Source organism: Leguminivora glycinivorella, chromosome 24, assembly GCF_023078275.1.
Source record: "Leguminivora glycinivorella isolate SPB_JAAS2020 chromosome 24, LegGlyc_1.1, whole genome shotgun sequence".
In the NCBI taxonomy this organism is placed as follows: domain Eukaryota; kingdom Metazoa; phylum Arthropoda; class Insecta; order Lepidoptera; family Tortricidae; genus Leguminivora; species Leguminivora glycinivorella.
Window position 1 is genome coordinate 11,467,809 of NC_062994.1, and position 17,643 is coordinate 11,485,451.

The 17,643-nt window shown below is 36.7% G+C and overlaps 1 protein-coding gene and 2 non-coding genes across 11 annotated transcripts in view; 2 read left to right on the plus strand and 1 right to left on the minus strand.

The window, feature by feature from the left end:
* The window catches only part of LOC125238942 (histidine decarboxylase), a 61,840-nt gene that overhangs the window by 38,209 nt on the left and 5,988 nt on the right, over positions 1 to 17,643 (plus strand). For 7 of the 9 annotated variants that reach the window (XM_048146433.1, XM_048146438.1, XM_048146435.1 and 4 more), the window contains 9 exons: positions 23 to 145; positions 1,011 to 1,179; positions 1,923 to 2,032; positions 12,736 to 12,875; positions 13,517 to 13,606; positions 14,868 to 14,938; positions 15,783 to 15,802; positions 16,100 to 16,360; positions 17,403 to 17,501. In XM_048146433.1, the coding sequence (XP_048002390.1) occupies positions 23 to 145; positions 1,011 to 1,179; positions 1,923 to 2,032; positions 12,736 to 12,875; positions 13,517 to 13,606; positions 14,868 to 14,938; positions 15,783 to 15,802; positions 16,100 to 16,360; positions 17,403 to 17,501 (1,083 nt within the window). Of the gene's footprint in view, positions 1 to 22; positions 146 to 1,010; positions 1,180 to 1,922; positions 2,033 to 12,735; positions 12,876 to 13,516; positions 13,607 to 14,867; positions 14,939 to 15,777; positions 15,803 to 16,099; positions 16,361 to 17,402; positions 17,502 to 17,643 lie in introns of all 9 variants that reach the window. The other 2 variants (XM_048146437.1, XM_048146440.1) reach the window with 2 other exon arrangements.
* Trnas-gga lies at positions 2,472 to 2,545 on the minus strand. Its single transcript has one exon. It is a non-coding gene; the product is annotated as a tRNA-Ser (tRNA).
* Trnas-gga lies at positions 2,649 to 2,722 on the plus strand. Its single transcript has one exon. It is a non-coding gene; the product is annotated as a tRNA-Ser (tRNA).

Here is a 17,643-nt window from a genome sequence, read left to right on the forward strand (position 1 = left end):
TTAATGTTAGTTTTTTAAACAGGCGTCATCACCAGCGGGCACAGAGCTGGAGACCATCGCGATGAACTGGCTCGGGAAGATCCTGGGTCTACCGGAGTGCTTCCTCAATGAGAAGAACGACAGCCCAGGGGGAGGGGTCATCCAGGTATGCTACGAGCACCTATATTGGTACCTTTTTTCATTGAAGAATTGTAACTCCGTATAGATGGATAAAGTCTAAGAAAAAAACGTACCTCAAAGCCCTAGAGAAAAAGGTACGGTGGCCTTGAAGAATTTGCATCAAAGACATATGTAACTCCCTAAAAACATATAAAGTCTAAGAAAAAACGTACTCCAAAACCATACAGAAAAAGGTACGGTGACTTAGATGGCGATACACCACGCGCGGCTAGATGCTAATACATATTAATGTTTGACATTTTAACACATATCAAGCTAAGAATTTGGGCCAAATTGTCAAAACTGAGGTTCAAAAGTTCTAAGCTTGTGCCGAGAGATGGCAGTCTATGCACTGTGATTACACATCTTACTTTGACAGTAACTCTCTATAAAACTCGATCCTCTTTGATTTGCATAAATTGCAGAAATCTCGTGAGATTTATATGTTGTAACCATTCGCAAGTAAGATACGTTAATGTTAAAAGAAGCAGTAGACAGCAATTCTCGATTTTTTTTGCTCTCCCACTTTTGGTCAGATATTCTGTATGTATTTCATCGTCATTATTGGCCTTAACGTCTATTGCAGACGATTTATGGTGTAATATTCTAGGAGCACCTTTTCATGTCTTATTAGACCGATGCGATACTGACGTAGTCTACCGCAGGACTGACAAGAGAAGTCCGATTTTCGCAAACTTCTCTTGTATGTATTTGGTTAGACAGTATTTAGGTTAGTTTTTTTTGTATTTTTTGCTTGATTGTCTGAGTGGGAGTTTCCATGAAACAGCTAATAATGCACAGACAATAGTCCGTAACTTTGCATAAAATAAAATAAATAAATTTCTTCGCAGACAACTGCGAGCGAAGCCACACTGGTCAGCTTATTAGCAGCACGCACTAGGGCTTTGATGGAACTATCCAAACTGAACCCTGACCTGCAGTCTTCAGAGCTGCTGGGGCATCTCATCTGCTACTGTTCTGACCAGGCACATTCGTCCGTGGAGAAAGCTGGACTTATCGGTAAGTACAACATGGTACAGGTCTTTCCGCCATCTCATTTTTGGCCTGCCTCGGGTAATTGGTGGCTTCCATTCGGTCGCAATTTTGGCCCATCTGTCAATTTGCGTCTTGTCAATTATTTTATGTCCTAATAAAATTCCTAATGACAAAGACGGCTTCTTTTTAATTGCCTAGTAAACTCTTTAATACCTACTGAGAAATAAAAGAATTTATAATAACAAATACACTAATATTAACTTATTATTATTAATATCATAAATGGGAAAGTGTGTCTGTTTGTTTGTCCGTCTTTCACGGCAAAACGGAGCGACGAATTGACGTGATTTTTTAAGTGGAGATAGTTGAAGGAATGGAGAGTGACTTAGGCTACTTTTTGTCTCTTTCTAAGGCGAGAGAAGCCGCGGGCAAAAGTTAGTATTAAATAAATATTGAGGACACCTTACACAGATCAACTTAGACCCAAACTAAGCAAAGCTTGTTCTAAATAGGCCTATGTGGCATTGTACCAAGGATATTGGCGACATTTCCTCGTCTTGTTTCTTATAAATAAAAAATTAAATATGTTCATGTAAATAAATACTTTTAATATATATAAGCTTAAATATTATATATTCTAGATCCTCGATGGGTTTTGAATATGATTGACGTGTAAAAGTGTCCCTGTGGCCTATTTGCAGAATAAATGATTTGTAATTTGTAATTGTGTGAAAAAATAAATATATAATAATGACGTTTTTACCCAGGTCTTGTACGCATGCGCTACATTGAGTCTGACGAGAATCAGAGCATGCGCGGCGTGGCCCTCGAAGAGGCCATACTGGCTGACAAGGAGAAGGGGCTTGTTCCGTTCTGGGTAAGTTTTGAAAGACGTGACGTGAATTTTAAAAGTATTTCATTTTTCAGGCAGTTTAAGAATAAACCATTGTTTTTTAACAGACCACCCCATGTATTATAAGTTGTATACATTTGTAGTGTATTTATACATATATAAATTGTATAAATTTTGAAAAACAAAAGCCCGATTTAGTGGATTTTCATCAATCATGGCTACATGACAAATTTTTCAGCTTTCAAACGAAAAAAAAACGAATTCTAAATCGGTTCATCCGTTCGTTCGAAAGCTACAATGCCACAGACAGACACGTCAAACTTATAACAACACGGGGTCGGGGGTTAAAACACATTTTTGGGCAGTTTATCAATATAGTACATTATTACGACTCAAGTGTTTAAGAAGTTCAGAACAAGTGGCGTAAACATTTTTATATTAAAGGAAAAAATGGAAAAATTTACGCTTCCGGCGGGACTTGAACCCGCACCATTTTTGCAATCCGTGCAATGCTCTTACCAATTGAGCTACGGAAGCCACGCCGGACTTCGCAAATCTTTCCATGCCTTTCCTTTTTTTTTTTTTACACGTCTTAGGGTGACGTCTAAGATAAGGGGTAAGATTTGCGAAGTCCGGCGTGGCTTCCGTAGCTCAATTGGTAAGAGCATTGCACGGATTGCAAAAATGGTGCGGGTTCAAGTCCCGCCGGAAGCGTAAATTTTTCCATTTTTTCCTTTAATATAAAAATGTTTAGAATCGTTAGCAGACGTTTCTGCTTAATAAAAATTACTTAAGTGGCGTAAAATAAAACAGGACCGATTGTTATGAATGTGATAATAATACCTGAACCTAAACAAATGTTGATATACTGTAAAAGATTTCGAGATAGCAATTGATATGATAGGAAAAATAACTAAGTTATGTTATAGGTAAGTATACATATGAAAGTTATGTAAAAGCCTTCGAGACGGATTTCAGTTCCTGCAGTGCATTTGCCGCACCAATGAATGCGTTAGACTTGGGAATCGTCGAGATTTAAAATCTTGTAAGTGGTAAAAGATCCTTGAGATGGATGTATGTGGTCGCTAAAGTAAGTCAAATATAAATTTGAAATACAGACATAGTAGTCGTTTTTAGGGTTCCGTACCAAAAAGGTACAACAGGAACCCTTATGGTGCGACTCTGTCCGTCTGTCTGTCCGTCTGTCACATTCCTAAATATCTCGAGAACTACTAATGCTATCAACTTGAAATTTGGAATAGTTGTGAACATTGTAAACCTCTACAAATAGAAAGTATAATTTTTTTAAATATATTAATTTTAATTGTAGAAAATGGCCGAAATGAATGGGGGGCAAAAAAATACCGTTCCCCCCCCTTATCTCCGAAGTTTACCAACGAAAAATTATGAAAATTTTAGTAAACATTGGTTTTATGCTATATATTACATTAAAAATATAATCGTGTTTGTATTTTGAATACTTTTTTTTTAATTCACAAAAAACTTTTCAGATTTTTACTTTCAATTTACCCACCCTTGCGGATGTATATCGTACTTAAAATTAATACGAGATGTTACGTAAACCATCTTCTGTCCAATAAAATAAAAACTGTTTAAATCGGTTAACATTATAAAGAATTATCCCTGAAAAACCAGGTCGCGCAAATTAGTTAGCAAATTGACCGGGAGATGGCGCTATACACTATACTCATACTCATACTCATACTCATTTATTTATAATATTGTTACATATTACACGTCACAATTGATTTAGGTACATAGTTATTATATGGTATATTAAAATTAAAATTATTATATTAGTATTCGTAGTTTGATATGTCGAAATATGGTAATACATTTTTAAATTACATTAAGGGCCATTGAGCATTATATAATATTAGAATAGAATGGATACAATGTTTTGTGACTGTTAATTAGATAGTTAATTAAATAATTTAAAAGATAAAAATAATTTAAAAGAAAAAAGATAAAAGATATAATACTCATTAGTGCCTATACTTTTGTCTTCTAGTCAAGTCATTAGAGTTATATGAAAATATGAGATTATTTTTACTAGGTAGTTTGAAAGAAAGTTTGTACGGAACCCTCGGTGGGCGAGTCCGACTCGCACTTGGCCGGTTTTTTATTTTTTTTTAAACCACGTCGGTAGCAAACAGGTATACGGCTCGCCTGATGGATAGCGATCACCGCAATCTATGGACACCTGCAACTCAAGGGGTGTCACTTGCGCGTTGCCGACCCATCAGAAACTTGTACACTCCTTTTTTGAAGAACCCCATAATGTAGTTCGTCGGGAATACCTTGGCAGGGAGCTCATTCCACAGCCGGAGCGTTCGTGGGAGGAAATTCCTCTGAAACCGCACGGTGCGCGACCATTTAGGTTGCAAGGTGTGTGGTTGAGCGCCCTGTCGATGGCGAGCGGTGCGATGATGAAAAGTGGCCGTTGGCATCATGTCAAACAGTTCTTTAGAACACAACTCATTGTACAGGGGGGTTACCATGACGTACTAAAGACGTTCAGTTTAGGTTGAGGGAAAGGGACACAGCTATAGCAGTTACATAGCTCCGTCCCTCTCTCTCAACCTAAACTGAACGGCTTTAGCACGTCATGGTAACCCCCCAGGCCATAAAACACACATTACTATTAAAGTGTGTAAACATCTAAGTTTTTAGTCGAAAGAATCGATGAGGTTACTTTTACAACTATTTTTAATTACTTTAGTTCAGGGTTTTTAAGGTAAGAATTACGAATTATAAGGGTATTTATTTTGTCATCTGCATAAAACTGGGTATATACTTAGTAGGTCAGCGGTGTCTCCAGGGGGGTAACCATGACGTGCTAAAGCCGTTCAGTTTAGGTTGAGAGAGAGGGACGGAGCTATGTAACTGCTATAGCTGTGTCCCTTTCTCTCAACCTAAACTGAACGTCTTTAGTACGTCATGGTAACCCCCCAGGTCGGTCCATTGCCATCCGCATCCAGTTATCGCCAGCTAGTTGGCAGATGTCATCTCTCCATCTAAGGCACTGGTCCCACCGCGAGCTAGTAAACTATGAGCTATCGGCTATAAAAATGAACAAAAGGTAAGCACTCCCGTGCAAATAAAAGAGACACGGCGATATTGATAGCTCACCGCTGGGCGAGTAACTATAAACATCGCCGTGTCTCTTTTATTTACGAGGAAGTGATTATCTTTTGTTCGTTTTTATAGCCGATAGCTCATAGTTTACTAGCTCGCGGTGGGACCAGTGCCTAAGGGGTGGCTTGCCACGACCGCGGGTGTTAGCTACCACACCAAAGTGTCCACTTTCCTCCACCACGTATTAAATACGTATAAAAAACACTACTACCTATAAATAATAATAAATAAATTTAATGCTAAACAATCCACCATAAAATTGCACATTTCGGACAACAGAGGAAACATTAAAAACGAATCTCCTTAAAATCCTTTTCCACATCTAAATATTAATAAAACATAATTACCAGCAATCAAAAATAATATTTCAATGTACTTTAAACCTGTCTCCAGCGACGTTTCACAAGCCCAAAGCTTGTAAAAGACGAGTTGTTATTTTAAAACGTGAATGCGCTCTGGGACCAATTTGTTCGGGACTTAGACTGGTATGAGTGGAAAGCGGTAGCGGGGGCTTACGCTGTAGCGGGGGCTTAAGCGTGACATTTTTATCGATAATAATGAGTAAGCTGATTGGTTGTAGGAGATTCAAGGAAATAGAGAACTAGTTTTACAAATAAAACGCTTCTGGGAAATAATTAGGGTACAATACAATAAATAAATATTGGGGACATCTTACCCAGATCAACTTAGCCCCAAACTATGCAAAGCTTGTACTATGGGTACTTTAGTACACTCGTAATAAGAGGAATGTTTATGAAGGTAATTAAACTTAAATAACAAATAAGTACATAATAGCAAACTCTTAAAAAAAACAACTCTAAAATTAAAAACTAAAATACGTCTAAATAGGGCCCCCCCGGCATGGTGCCAAAGATGCTGGCAGCATTCCCTCGCTGAATAGCAATGCTTATTTAGGTACATATACAATAGAAAACATCCATGACTCAGGAACTGTGCTCATCACATAAATAAATGCCCTTACCGGGATTCGAACCCAGGACCGCGGCTTAGCAGACAGGGTCACTACCGACTGAGCCAGACCGGTCGTCAATAATTATAACATTTCAAAAATAGAAAATCCATACTAATATTATGAATGGGAAAGTGTGTGTGTCTGTTTGTTTATCCGTCTTTCACGGTAAAACGGAGAGTCAGTGGAGATAGTTGAAGGGATGGAGAGTGACATAGGCTACTTTTGTCTCTTTCTAACGAGAGCGAGGCCCCGAGCAAAAGCTGGTACTTAACATTTTACTGTAAAAAGACGATAGATACCTATTTTTTTTTATCAAATGTCTCAGTAATCATTTTAATGCGAACCATTTTTTACCACTTGTCCTTAGAGTTTCAATTACATAATATCGCTGTAAGTTCATGCTTTGCACCAAACATTCTGCAGTGGATTATTAATTTCCTTCCGAGTATCCCCGAAGATCACTCTAAACTATTAAGATAGGACGCTTGTTATTAATTAATAATAATATTAATAATCAGGTGTACAATCTCAGGAATTACTTCCTTAACAACGAGTGTGAGATGCATCGTGATGTGGTGGCAGTAGACGGAATCCTCACGCCGCTCTCCTTGGCGAAAGAGAACTGGCGCAAACCTGTGGTACTAAGCACTGCGGACCGCAAGGCGGTATGGGAGAGCAAGCAGCTACACGGGCGGTTCTACAAGGCCCTCACGGGACCCGATGTAGATCTGCTCGCATCGGTGAACTGGTTACGATTCGGGGACCTCTTCGGAGAAACCGAGGGTTTTGCCTGTGCAATTGCCGACGAAGTTATGATGACGAACAACTACCGGAAATATATCCTGAAGGACGGTACGGTCGACATTTGTCGGGCACGCCGCCGTCCCGGAGAGTCACTCAGGCATATCATCTCCGGTTGTTCTCATCTAGCTAACGGTGAGTACTTGCACAGGCATAATCTCGTAGCCAGGATCATTCACCAGCAGCTTGCTCTTCAATACGGTCTTGTGGACCGCGAAGTACCGTACTACAAGTACATACCTGCGCCAGTTCTCGAAAATGGTCGTGCCACGCTCTATTGGGATCGATCTATTATCACTGACAGGACTATTGTAGCCAATAAGCCTGACATTGTCATAATAGATCGATCGCAACGCCGGGCCGTGCTCGTTGACATCACCATCCCCCATGATGAGAATCTCGTGAAAGCCGAGAAGGACAAGTCCAGTAAGTACCTAGACTTGACTTACGAGATAACCGCCATGTGGAATGTTGATTCGACGATCATTGTCCCGATAGTCGTTTCAGCGAACGGTCTCATAGCGAAGAGTCTCGACCAACATCTCGAGAGACTCTCGCTAGGTGGCTGGATCAAGGGTCAGATGCGTGCGGCGGTGATCTTGGACACGGCGCGGATAGTCCGACGGTTCCTCTCTCTGCAGCCCTAACCACCGGCAGCTTGGGCCCTGCCCCGCTGCTGGCGGCACCCTAGGTTAGGTTTTTTATAATGTGTTTATATATTTTGTATTGTTTTGTATGTGGTTTTGTATTTTACTTTTATAATCATATTATAACAAACCTAGCCTAAAAATTAAAATAAATGAAGAGATTAATAATCAATAAATAAATAATTTTGTCGTGAAAGAGGGACAGACAAACAGACACACAAATACTTTCCCATTTATAACATTAAGTATGACTAACTTAATACTTTGAGTAACAGTTGGAATTATCACTTGCAAAATATCGAAACCATCAATTTAACAAAATCAGTACATACGAGTACTTTTTATTTCCGTATGTTTAGCCAACTTAACCTTAAAATATTTCCATTTTAGCTCTAAATACGATATAGATCCGATATCGTCACTACTCTTAAAAAAACTTGTATCTTAGTCTGTCAATGAAAAGAAAATTGTAGTAAGTATGTATGGAATGCATATAGACTTACACTGCGTTTTAACTTTGAGGAGCAGCGTGAGATACGAGATTTTTTTAAAGTAGTGACAATATGTCTCTGTAAAAAAATACATTTTTCTAAATGAACGTCACTTTTGACTTTGGGATATCCGATCCATGTCGTATATAGGGCTAATATTTGACGTACCTTACAATTCAAATCGAGTCCTGATTTCTTAAAAGACACGTTTATTCTCGTCATCCCATGTTATTTCACGTCGCACGCTAGTTAAGTGTGTTACCAATAACTTAGTTAGTCGCGAGCGATAATCTTCCAATAACTTTTAGACGCGTTTACGTATAACCTTCTAACTGAGTTTTAAATACAGTGTTATCTTAGTAGCATTTTATTAGGTTTAATATTATATATCTGGGCGACCGAGCTTCGCTCGGTTCTATTTTATTATACGTCTTTACATAAAAAAAACTCTTATATGTACAAAAAAAAAACAAAAAAAAAACAAAAAACAACAACTTCATTTCTGACCGGGATTCGAAAGCCTGACATCTGCGATCTGTCTGCGAACATTACACCGACCTCGTACAACTGAGCTAAGCGGGCCTTCGCGCGGGCGGCAAAATTAACGACCATATTTGACATTTACTAACGCGAAAGAAAAACGAATGAAAACTCGAAAATTCGTGTTTTCCGGGATCTAAGGCTACGCTAGATCGATTTTTCACCCCCGAAAACCCCCACATTACAAATTTCAGCGAAATCGTTAGAGCGGTTTCCAAGATCGTCGGTGTATATAAATAAATATACAAAAAAACTTAAAAACTTAAACTTTAAACTGTTTATTTCAAATTAATAATATTACAGTTTCTTAAACCTAGTAGTAATCTTTAAAATCTAAGATTGTAGTAACCAGGTAATACATACTATATTATAGTACCTAATTATTATAATTAATCTATATCAGTGCTTCTTCATTGATATTTTTTAGCATAAATTTTTTTATGATATGTTTTATTTGAATAGGTTTCTTATCTATATCTTTTACTACTTGATTAGGAAAGCTGTTTAGTGAAGTTGGTAGATATGAAGTCCAGACTCTTTTGCCATATACGTTGTTTGTTTTTGGGACTTTAAAGTGAGGTTCATTTGGCAAATGGCGGAGATTGGTCGGTCTATTGTATCTATCCAGCTTTCCTAATACGTCTTTATATTCTAAGATCACAGCCAGTTTTACTTTGTTAAATATACTTAGTACTCTACAATGTTGAAATAGTCTATTATAATTGTGCTTATATTTATGTTTATAGAATTGCTCGTTTAAAGGTATAAGATTATTATAGTATGTACGCTTACGAGACACATTTAGATTTAAACAGCTTCAAAATGAGTGACAAAATGATATCTGTATCATTAACTATTCATTAAGCGCCCTCCACACTGGCGCGCGTTATTGTTGCGCGAATGCCGCGAACGCGAGAATGGCATTTCTGCGACGCTAAACGAAAGCGAAACGCCGCGAAAGGTAGTCTGGCTCTGCGCAAATACGCACGAGCGATAGAGAGAAATATCTACGAGAGTTTGGTTTCGTGAGCGTTTGTGCCATTCGGCTACGATACGCAGAAATAGATCAAGAGCCCAGGCCCGCCAGACCTTCCTCAAATTCTCAAGGATGAAACTTTGGGACAATGTAGAGTTCAAATCGGCGTTTAATGTGTGCATATTTTCTAGTTCGGCCCATCGGCCAATTTTTTGCTATCAAGTGATGAAGGTGAAAAAAAAAAGTGCTTACTTTCCTTAAATTCTCAAGGCTGATTTTTATATATGTGTTAGAGCACGTTGTTAGAAATTGGTTATCATCAATGCCAGACCGTTTCCGCCGGCCATAACTTTTGCCAGACGCGACAAAGTTGGCAAAAAACGACTCTAACTTACCTCATTTTCTCAAGCCTGATTTTGATATATGATACACAGGGACCTATAACTAGACCGTTTGTAAGCAGCCAGACCAATCGGATGGACCCAACCATCCGCCAGACCGACTTAAAGTTTCGATATGAGCATTAGTAGAATTGAAATATTCCGGGTCTATAAAAGCTAAAAACTTGAATTTTCTACATTAAGCTACGTGTATATTGTATACTTGACGTAATAAGCGACTTTCAAAAATTTTACTTCTAAGGAAATAAAAAAATGAAAGTTTATATGTGGTGCAAGATTAATTTTAAGCTATGAATTTTATTTACACTGCGTAAGTACATGTGTATTTTATTATAAATATAACTTTTACCAGACGCGACAAAGTTGGCAAAAAACGACTCTAACTTACCTCATTTTCTCAAGCCTGATTTTGATATATGATACGCAGGGACCTGTAACTAGACCATTTGTAAGCAGCCAGACCAATCGGATGGACCCAACCATCCGCCAGACCGACTTAAAGTTTCGATATGAGCATTAGTAGAATTGAAATATTCCCGGTCTATAAAAGCTAAAAACTTGAATATCGAATTGAATTTTATATTATAAATAACGTAAACAAGGAAAAAACAAATTGGTGCAGTGCATTATAAATTAAATATTCAATTCAAAGAAGTAAACAATCAATGTTACAACGGTATATAACTAAACGAATTTCCTTTCTCCTAAAAAAAAACATGGCAACATACCGAAGTGACGAACTTTAGAATTACAAGTTTAGGAAGTTTAAACATTTGTACTCAATACGAACATCATCAACCCCGTTATAACCCATGTCGGAGATGCTGAATTTTCAGACACGAATAAATTTTTGGCATTCTTCAAATACATGTATGCCGTTATAAAAAGTTTAGAATACTTTACGTGCGTACACAACATATACACTTATACTTTCCACCTCATTTTAACTGAACTTATATAAATGCTTAAATAACTTTTGTAGTATGCGAGGGATTTGACATTATATGCAACATACACATAGTGCCTTTATACATAGTGTGAGGTCCCTCGCCCACAAATTAAAAAGGATCGATCTTAAAACTAATTTTAAACCACCTTGTTCGACGACCGAAAAAAAGTTTAATTTACTTTTCTTCTTTAAATTTATAATAAAATACACATGTACTTACGCAGTGTAAATAAAATTCATAGCTTAAAATTAATCTTGCACCACATATAAACTTTCATTTTTTTATTTCCTTAGAAGTAAAATTTTTGAAAGTCGCTTATTACTTCAAGTATACAATATACACGTAGCTTAATGTAGAAAATTCAAGTTTTTAGCTTTTATAGACCCGGAATATTTCAATTCTACTAATGCTCATATCGAAACTTTAAGTCGGTCTGGCGGATGGTTGGGTCCATCCGATTGGTCTGGCTGCTTACAAACGGTCTAGTTACAGGTCCCTGCGTATCATATATCAAAATCAGGCTTGAGAAAATGAGGTAAGTTAGAATCGTTTTTTGCCAACTTTGTCGCGTCTGGTAAAAGTTATATTTATAATAAAATACACATGTACTTACGCAGTGTAAATAAAATTCATAGCTTAAAATTAATCTTGTACCACATATAAACTTTCATATTTTTATTTCCTTAGAAGTAAAATTTTTGAAAGTCGCTTATTACGTCAAGTATACAATATACACGTAGCTTAATTTAGAAAATTCAAGTTTTTAGCTTTTATAGATCCGGAATATTTCAATTCTACTAATGCTCATATCGAAACTTTAAGTCGGTCTGGCGGATGGTTGGGTCCATCCGATTGGTCTGGCTGCTTACAAACGGTCTAGTTATAGGTCCCTGCGTATCATATATCAAAATCAGGCTTGAGAAAATGAGGTAAGTTAGAGTCGTTTTTTGCCAACTTTGTCGCGTCTGGCAAAAGTTATGGCCGGCGGAAACGGTCTGGCATTGATGATAACCAATTTCTAACAACGTGCTCTAACACATATATAAAAATCAGCCTTGAGAATTTAAGGAAAGTAAGCACTTTTTTTTTTCACCTTCATCACTTGATAGCAAAAAATTGGCCGATGGGCCGAACTAGAAAATATGCACACATTAACCGCCGATATGAACTCTACATTGTCCCAAAGTTTCATCCTTGAGAATTTGAGGAAGGTCTGGCGGGCCTGGGCTCTGGGTCTAAAAGTTCCGCACTCGCGTTCGCGGCGTCGCGCCGCGAGTGTAGAGGGCGCTTTAGGTATTTTAATAAATGTAAACAAAATGTACCCTCAAAAAGACTCACTGCCATATGCCAGTTGAGGGTAACGAAAACATTAGACGACCAAATGAGAAGGTTAAAGACAGGGCGCTCAGTGACGGATACTCTTGATTTTTGTACTTGGTTGGTTTACCAACAAATGTAACTACCCGAAAATTTACAATTTATTTGTTTACATTATTTTAAATGCCTAAAAAAAAGAATATATAGAATATCAGTAGCGCGTTGCTTCTTCTTTTCTTATGCGCACTGCCAAAGAGTGGAATTCCTTGCCGGCGGCTATATTTCCGAGCTCATATAACCCGGCAACCTTCAAATCAAGAGTGAACAGGCATCTTCTGGGCGAGCTCACTCCATCGTAGGCCAGGTCTTTGCCTTTGGCTAGTCTGTGGCCAAGAGTAAGCACATTTATAATTTAAAAAAATGTCATATTTAGCTATTCACTCTGTATAAAATAATCTTCTCTTTTTCCCAGGTGTGTGCAACCCTCGGTACAACAGGTTCCGTTGCCTTTGACAACTTGCGTGAAATAGGCGCTGTGTGCGACACGCATGGCGCATGGCTTCATGTGGACGCTGCATATGCGGGGAGCGCCTTCGTCTGTCCTGAATACAGGTACCCATGCGGGGTTGATAAAATAGGCTCATTTTGAGGATTACGCATTGTTGGTGGCCGTTGCATATGGGCCAAATTGTCAAAACTGAGGTTTAATAGTTATTTGTTATACAAGGGGGCAAAGTTGTATTTTAACGCCGAGTGTGGAATTGAAAAACGAGCAAGTGAAAGGATGCTATAGTTGAACCACGAGCGAAGCGAGTGGTTCGAGAATAGAATCCTGAACTTGCGAGTTTTTTAACACACGAGAAGTAAAATACATTTGCACCCGGGTGTAACACAAAACTTTTCCCCTCACTATAGCGAGCAAACTACAACGCAAAAAATGCGTTTATCACTGCTTCCAGTAGTTCCACAGATGGTAAATCATCTTTATTACTAGATTCACCTACTTTTATCAATTTTAAAGCAGTTAATTTGACTTTATTCAAGGTCAAATTACTTTACCCACTAGTGGATAAAATGCGTTTTTACCCGCTGGTATTAAAGGACAAAACACATGTTTCCGAGCTAGTGAGGCGAAAAAGTTTTAAGCTTGTGTCGAGAGATGACAGTCTATGCACTGTGATTACATATTTTGCTTTGACAGTAACTCTCTATAATACTTGATCCTCTTTGTTACCTACTAATTATTTTTACAGGCACTGGATGAATGGGATCGAGATGGCGGACTCCTTCGCATTCAACCCTTCCAAGTGGCTGATGGTCAACTTCGACTGCACTGCCATGTGGTTTGTACTTTTAATCTGATTATGGGACTTTTTTGTCAAAGTTGTCTCCCCTGTTTTTTTGTTTGAATAGGTAGACGTTTGACCACGATCATACCTGATGGTAAGTGATGATTATTTATTTATTTATTATTTATTATTATTTATTTATTTCACACATACAAATATCATGATGCGGTCTAAGGTGGAGCACGCTTACCTAAAAAATACTTTTTTTCTGGACTTGAAATATTTTATGATTTCCACTCAGAATCGTGAGCTTTTTTAATCCTAATAGGAGAAAAAAAGTGTTCCAAGGTTTTTATATGGCGGCAACGGAATGGGTGGTTTGAAAAATGTATGGAAATTTTGGGACATTTCTTTTCTTCTATCAGGATCGAAAGACCTCGCGATTCCGAGTATGAATCGCGTAAAAAATACCCGTGTTACAAAAAAGTGGACAACTTTGAAAAAAATGGCCCTTATAAGGTATAACTATAAAATAAAAAACCATAATCATGAAATACAAGTATTTGATACAATATTTTTTATTTTATTGATTAGGGAAACAAACAGCATACATAATTTCTTGTAGTCTACAACGATATGTTAACACATTAGCCAAAACAGTTTCCACTAAAAGTTAGTACATACAATTTTGCTCTTGAGATCTAAATCATGAGAAGAAGACAAAATTTGAGGAATTACAATATTTAAGACGCGCAAACTGGTGGACGAAGCTCTTCTGTTAAATCAGCTAGAGTTGCGACCATAACATAATTAGTATTATACATATATATCGTTGTCTGAGTACCCACAACACAAGCCTTCTTGAGCTTACCGTGAGACTCGAGTCAATTTGTGTAAGAATGTCCTATAATATTTATTTTTTATAACCATTTGCAATACCGATCATAGGGCTGGGCACATCATTGGTGGTCAGTAGATGACCTGCTAACCCCGTTTGGGAAAACATGCGTTAGTTAATGATATGTGTTATGTGAAATGACAATCTCAGTGCTTGATTTTTATTGGTGCCTTATACCTAATACCAATTTTTCGGTCAAAATTGGATGCAAATAGCCCAAGATAGAGACTAATGGAAAAATCTGGAGGAGGCCTTCACCTGCGAAGACGGGGTTCTTGCAAGATATTAAAAAGATATAAAAACTATATAAATTGTTAATTTTTTTAAAGCAAGAAATAAAAGGATATTTTATAAAAGGATATATTATTATTTTATTTTATATACCTAATACCGTAATTTAAAATTTATTATTCCCAGGGTTCGGGACAGCACGGCTCTGCACAGGACTTTCAACGTAAACCCGATTTATTTAAGGCACGAGAATTCAGGTAATAGTTATTTGTTATACAAGGGGGCAAAGTTGTATTTTAACGCCGAGAGTGGAATTGAAAAACGAGCAAGTGAAAGGATTCTATAGTTGAACCACGAGCGAAGCGAGTGGTTCGAGAATAGAATCCTGAACTTGCGAGTTTTTTAACACACGAGAAGTAAAATACATTTGCACCCGAGTGTAACACAAAACTTTTCCCCTCACTATAGCGAGGAAACTACAACGAAAACATGCGTTTATTACTGCTTTCAGTAGTTCTACGGGTGGTAAATCATCTTTATTACTAGATTCACCTACTTTTATCAATTTTAAAGCAGTTAATTTGACTTTATTCAAGGTCAAATTACTTTACCCACTAGTGGATAAAATGCGTTTTTACCCGCTGGTATTGAAGCACAAAACACGTGTTTCCGAGCTAGTGAGGGGAAAAATTAATTTTATCCATTTACTCGTATTTATACTTTATAACGTCATAATTTTCTATTTTTAATTTCAATAGTAACTTTAAAATTTAACACTGCTAGCAATACTCTTAAAATGTGAACATAACATTAAAATAATATTCAATAATTAATGATTTAATTTTTTAACTAATGTTTTTATCTAAGACTTAATTTAGATTAAATATATAGCGATAGACAATAACGACAAACTCAAAATATTCAAATTGGGAAAATCAATTAGTTTTATGTGGAAAAATGTAATAATCTTATTTTTTACTCCTTCTTTTGTTGAAATTAATTTAATTAAGTCAGTCTCTTATTTTACACAATTTAATTTTAAGATGTTTTTTGATACATGTTTGATGTAATTTTGTTTTAAAAATAGTATTTTTCTTTCAGGAAAAGCTATAGATTATATGGTAAGTCGACTACAAATTCGTCCTAATTTATAACTTTTATGAGAATAGGCAAAAAAATTACATATGACAGACATGCTAATTTTTTGTTAATATTCTAAAATGTCTACTTAAAAGAAAATGTGATGTAAATAAAAAAAAAATACGTATTGAATTACTAATTACTTACTTCTTGCTGAATACAATACATTTACTTTTATTTTTTTAAGAAGGTGATATGTACCTATAAATATTACTTTAGTTACATATTAAAAAAAAAGAAAATTGCATTATTATGTTTTGTCACCATTCAAATTATAGGTAGGCTCCCAAGTCTCCAACGTAAAACGTATGTTACGCACCAAAGACATCAAAGTCAATGGTGAAATCATCACCAATGACGAACTGACAAAAACAAATGAAGATCACAACGATGAAGATTCTCACGATGATGGATTCAACAGCGGGGATTCCAATCATGACCTTTATGACGATGAAGAGGGTCTACATGGTTATGATAAGATGTCTCCTGGATGCGGAGAGAAGATACAGCTGGAGAATCCAGATAAGAAGGAATATTTAGTACGAATTCTTCACATAGGTGGTGGTTAATTAGTTATAATAACTTTGGTGGTGGACACAATCAATATTGCAGTTAATTGATAAACTAATGAAACTTTTTTTTACAGAACTACTTTTTTCTTTCTGAGTTAACGTACTTCTTTGTTCAAGAGATTCTCTGTTAGTGGAATAAAGCGATCTAACATGTGGGTTTTATCATATTTATGACTCAGTAAACCAAATAAAGCTTAGTTTGATTTGAATTACAATGATATTTTAAAGAACTAGCAGTTCTGGTTCGTGGTCGGTGGTGGGTTAGACCTTAGATTTAGCATGATGGGTGTGTCATGATGAGATGATGATGAAAAGGGTCTACACGGTTATGACAAGATGTCCCTTGGCTGCAGAGAGAAGATACAGAATGCGGATAAGAAGGGATATTTAGTACGAAATGTTGATTTTGGTGGTGCTTTTAATAACTTTGGTGGTGGAGTACATCTAAAGATACTGTTAATGATTAAGTAACTAACTTTAATAAATATTTTTACACTTCTTTGTTTAAATCCAAACTAGAGAAAGTCGCATCTGAATTATAGATTTAAATATCCATATTTGTTGAAAATTCAAATGTGGCTTATTTTCAAATATATTTCTGAACTAGCGCAATGGTCATCAAAATGTATTATTGTGTGGTGGGTGCATAGTGGAGGGTGGCCATTAGTTGAAAACGGTCTACAGGAAATGAAAAGAAGTCACCTAAATATGAAGACTAGAAATATATCCGGCTACTAAATAATCTTTTGATACGAAGTACCTATTACTGGTGGTGGTGGCATTAACAAACGTGGTGGAGCTGATATTATTACTTTTTTACTCAGAATTTGTTCTTTAAGTAACGGTTTTTAGAGGGCAAAATCTGCACGACTTCAGTAAACGTGAAAATTTGATAAAAGTATGATTTTAAAAATTTACAGTGCTTGTGTAAATCTATATATTATTATCTGGTGGAGGTCTACATAATTTGTACATATTTATTTGTTTAATTTTCTTCTCTTATTTCCAGCATTGGCAGATACCTCTGAGTCGTCGCTTCAGGGCCTTAAAACTCTGGTTCGTGTTGAGGAACTATGGCGTTATCGGGCTCCAGAAGCATATCAGAGAGGTATTAATTATGATTTAGATCAAGATTTCTTAAAGAAGGCATCTGTTAACATGTTTCTTGAGTGTCGATTGATTTGTTACTGAACTTGACCTACTTACTAAGTTGAATTATTTTACTACAATATTTTTTAACTGCTAAAAGC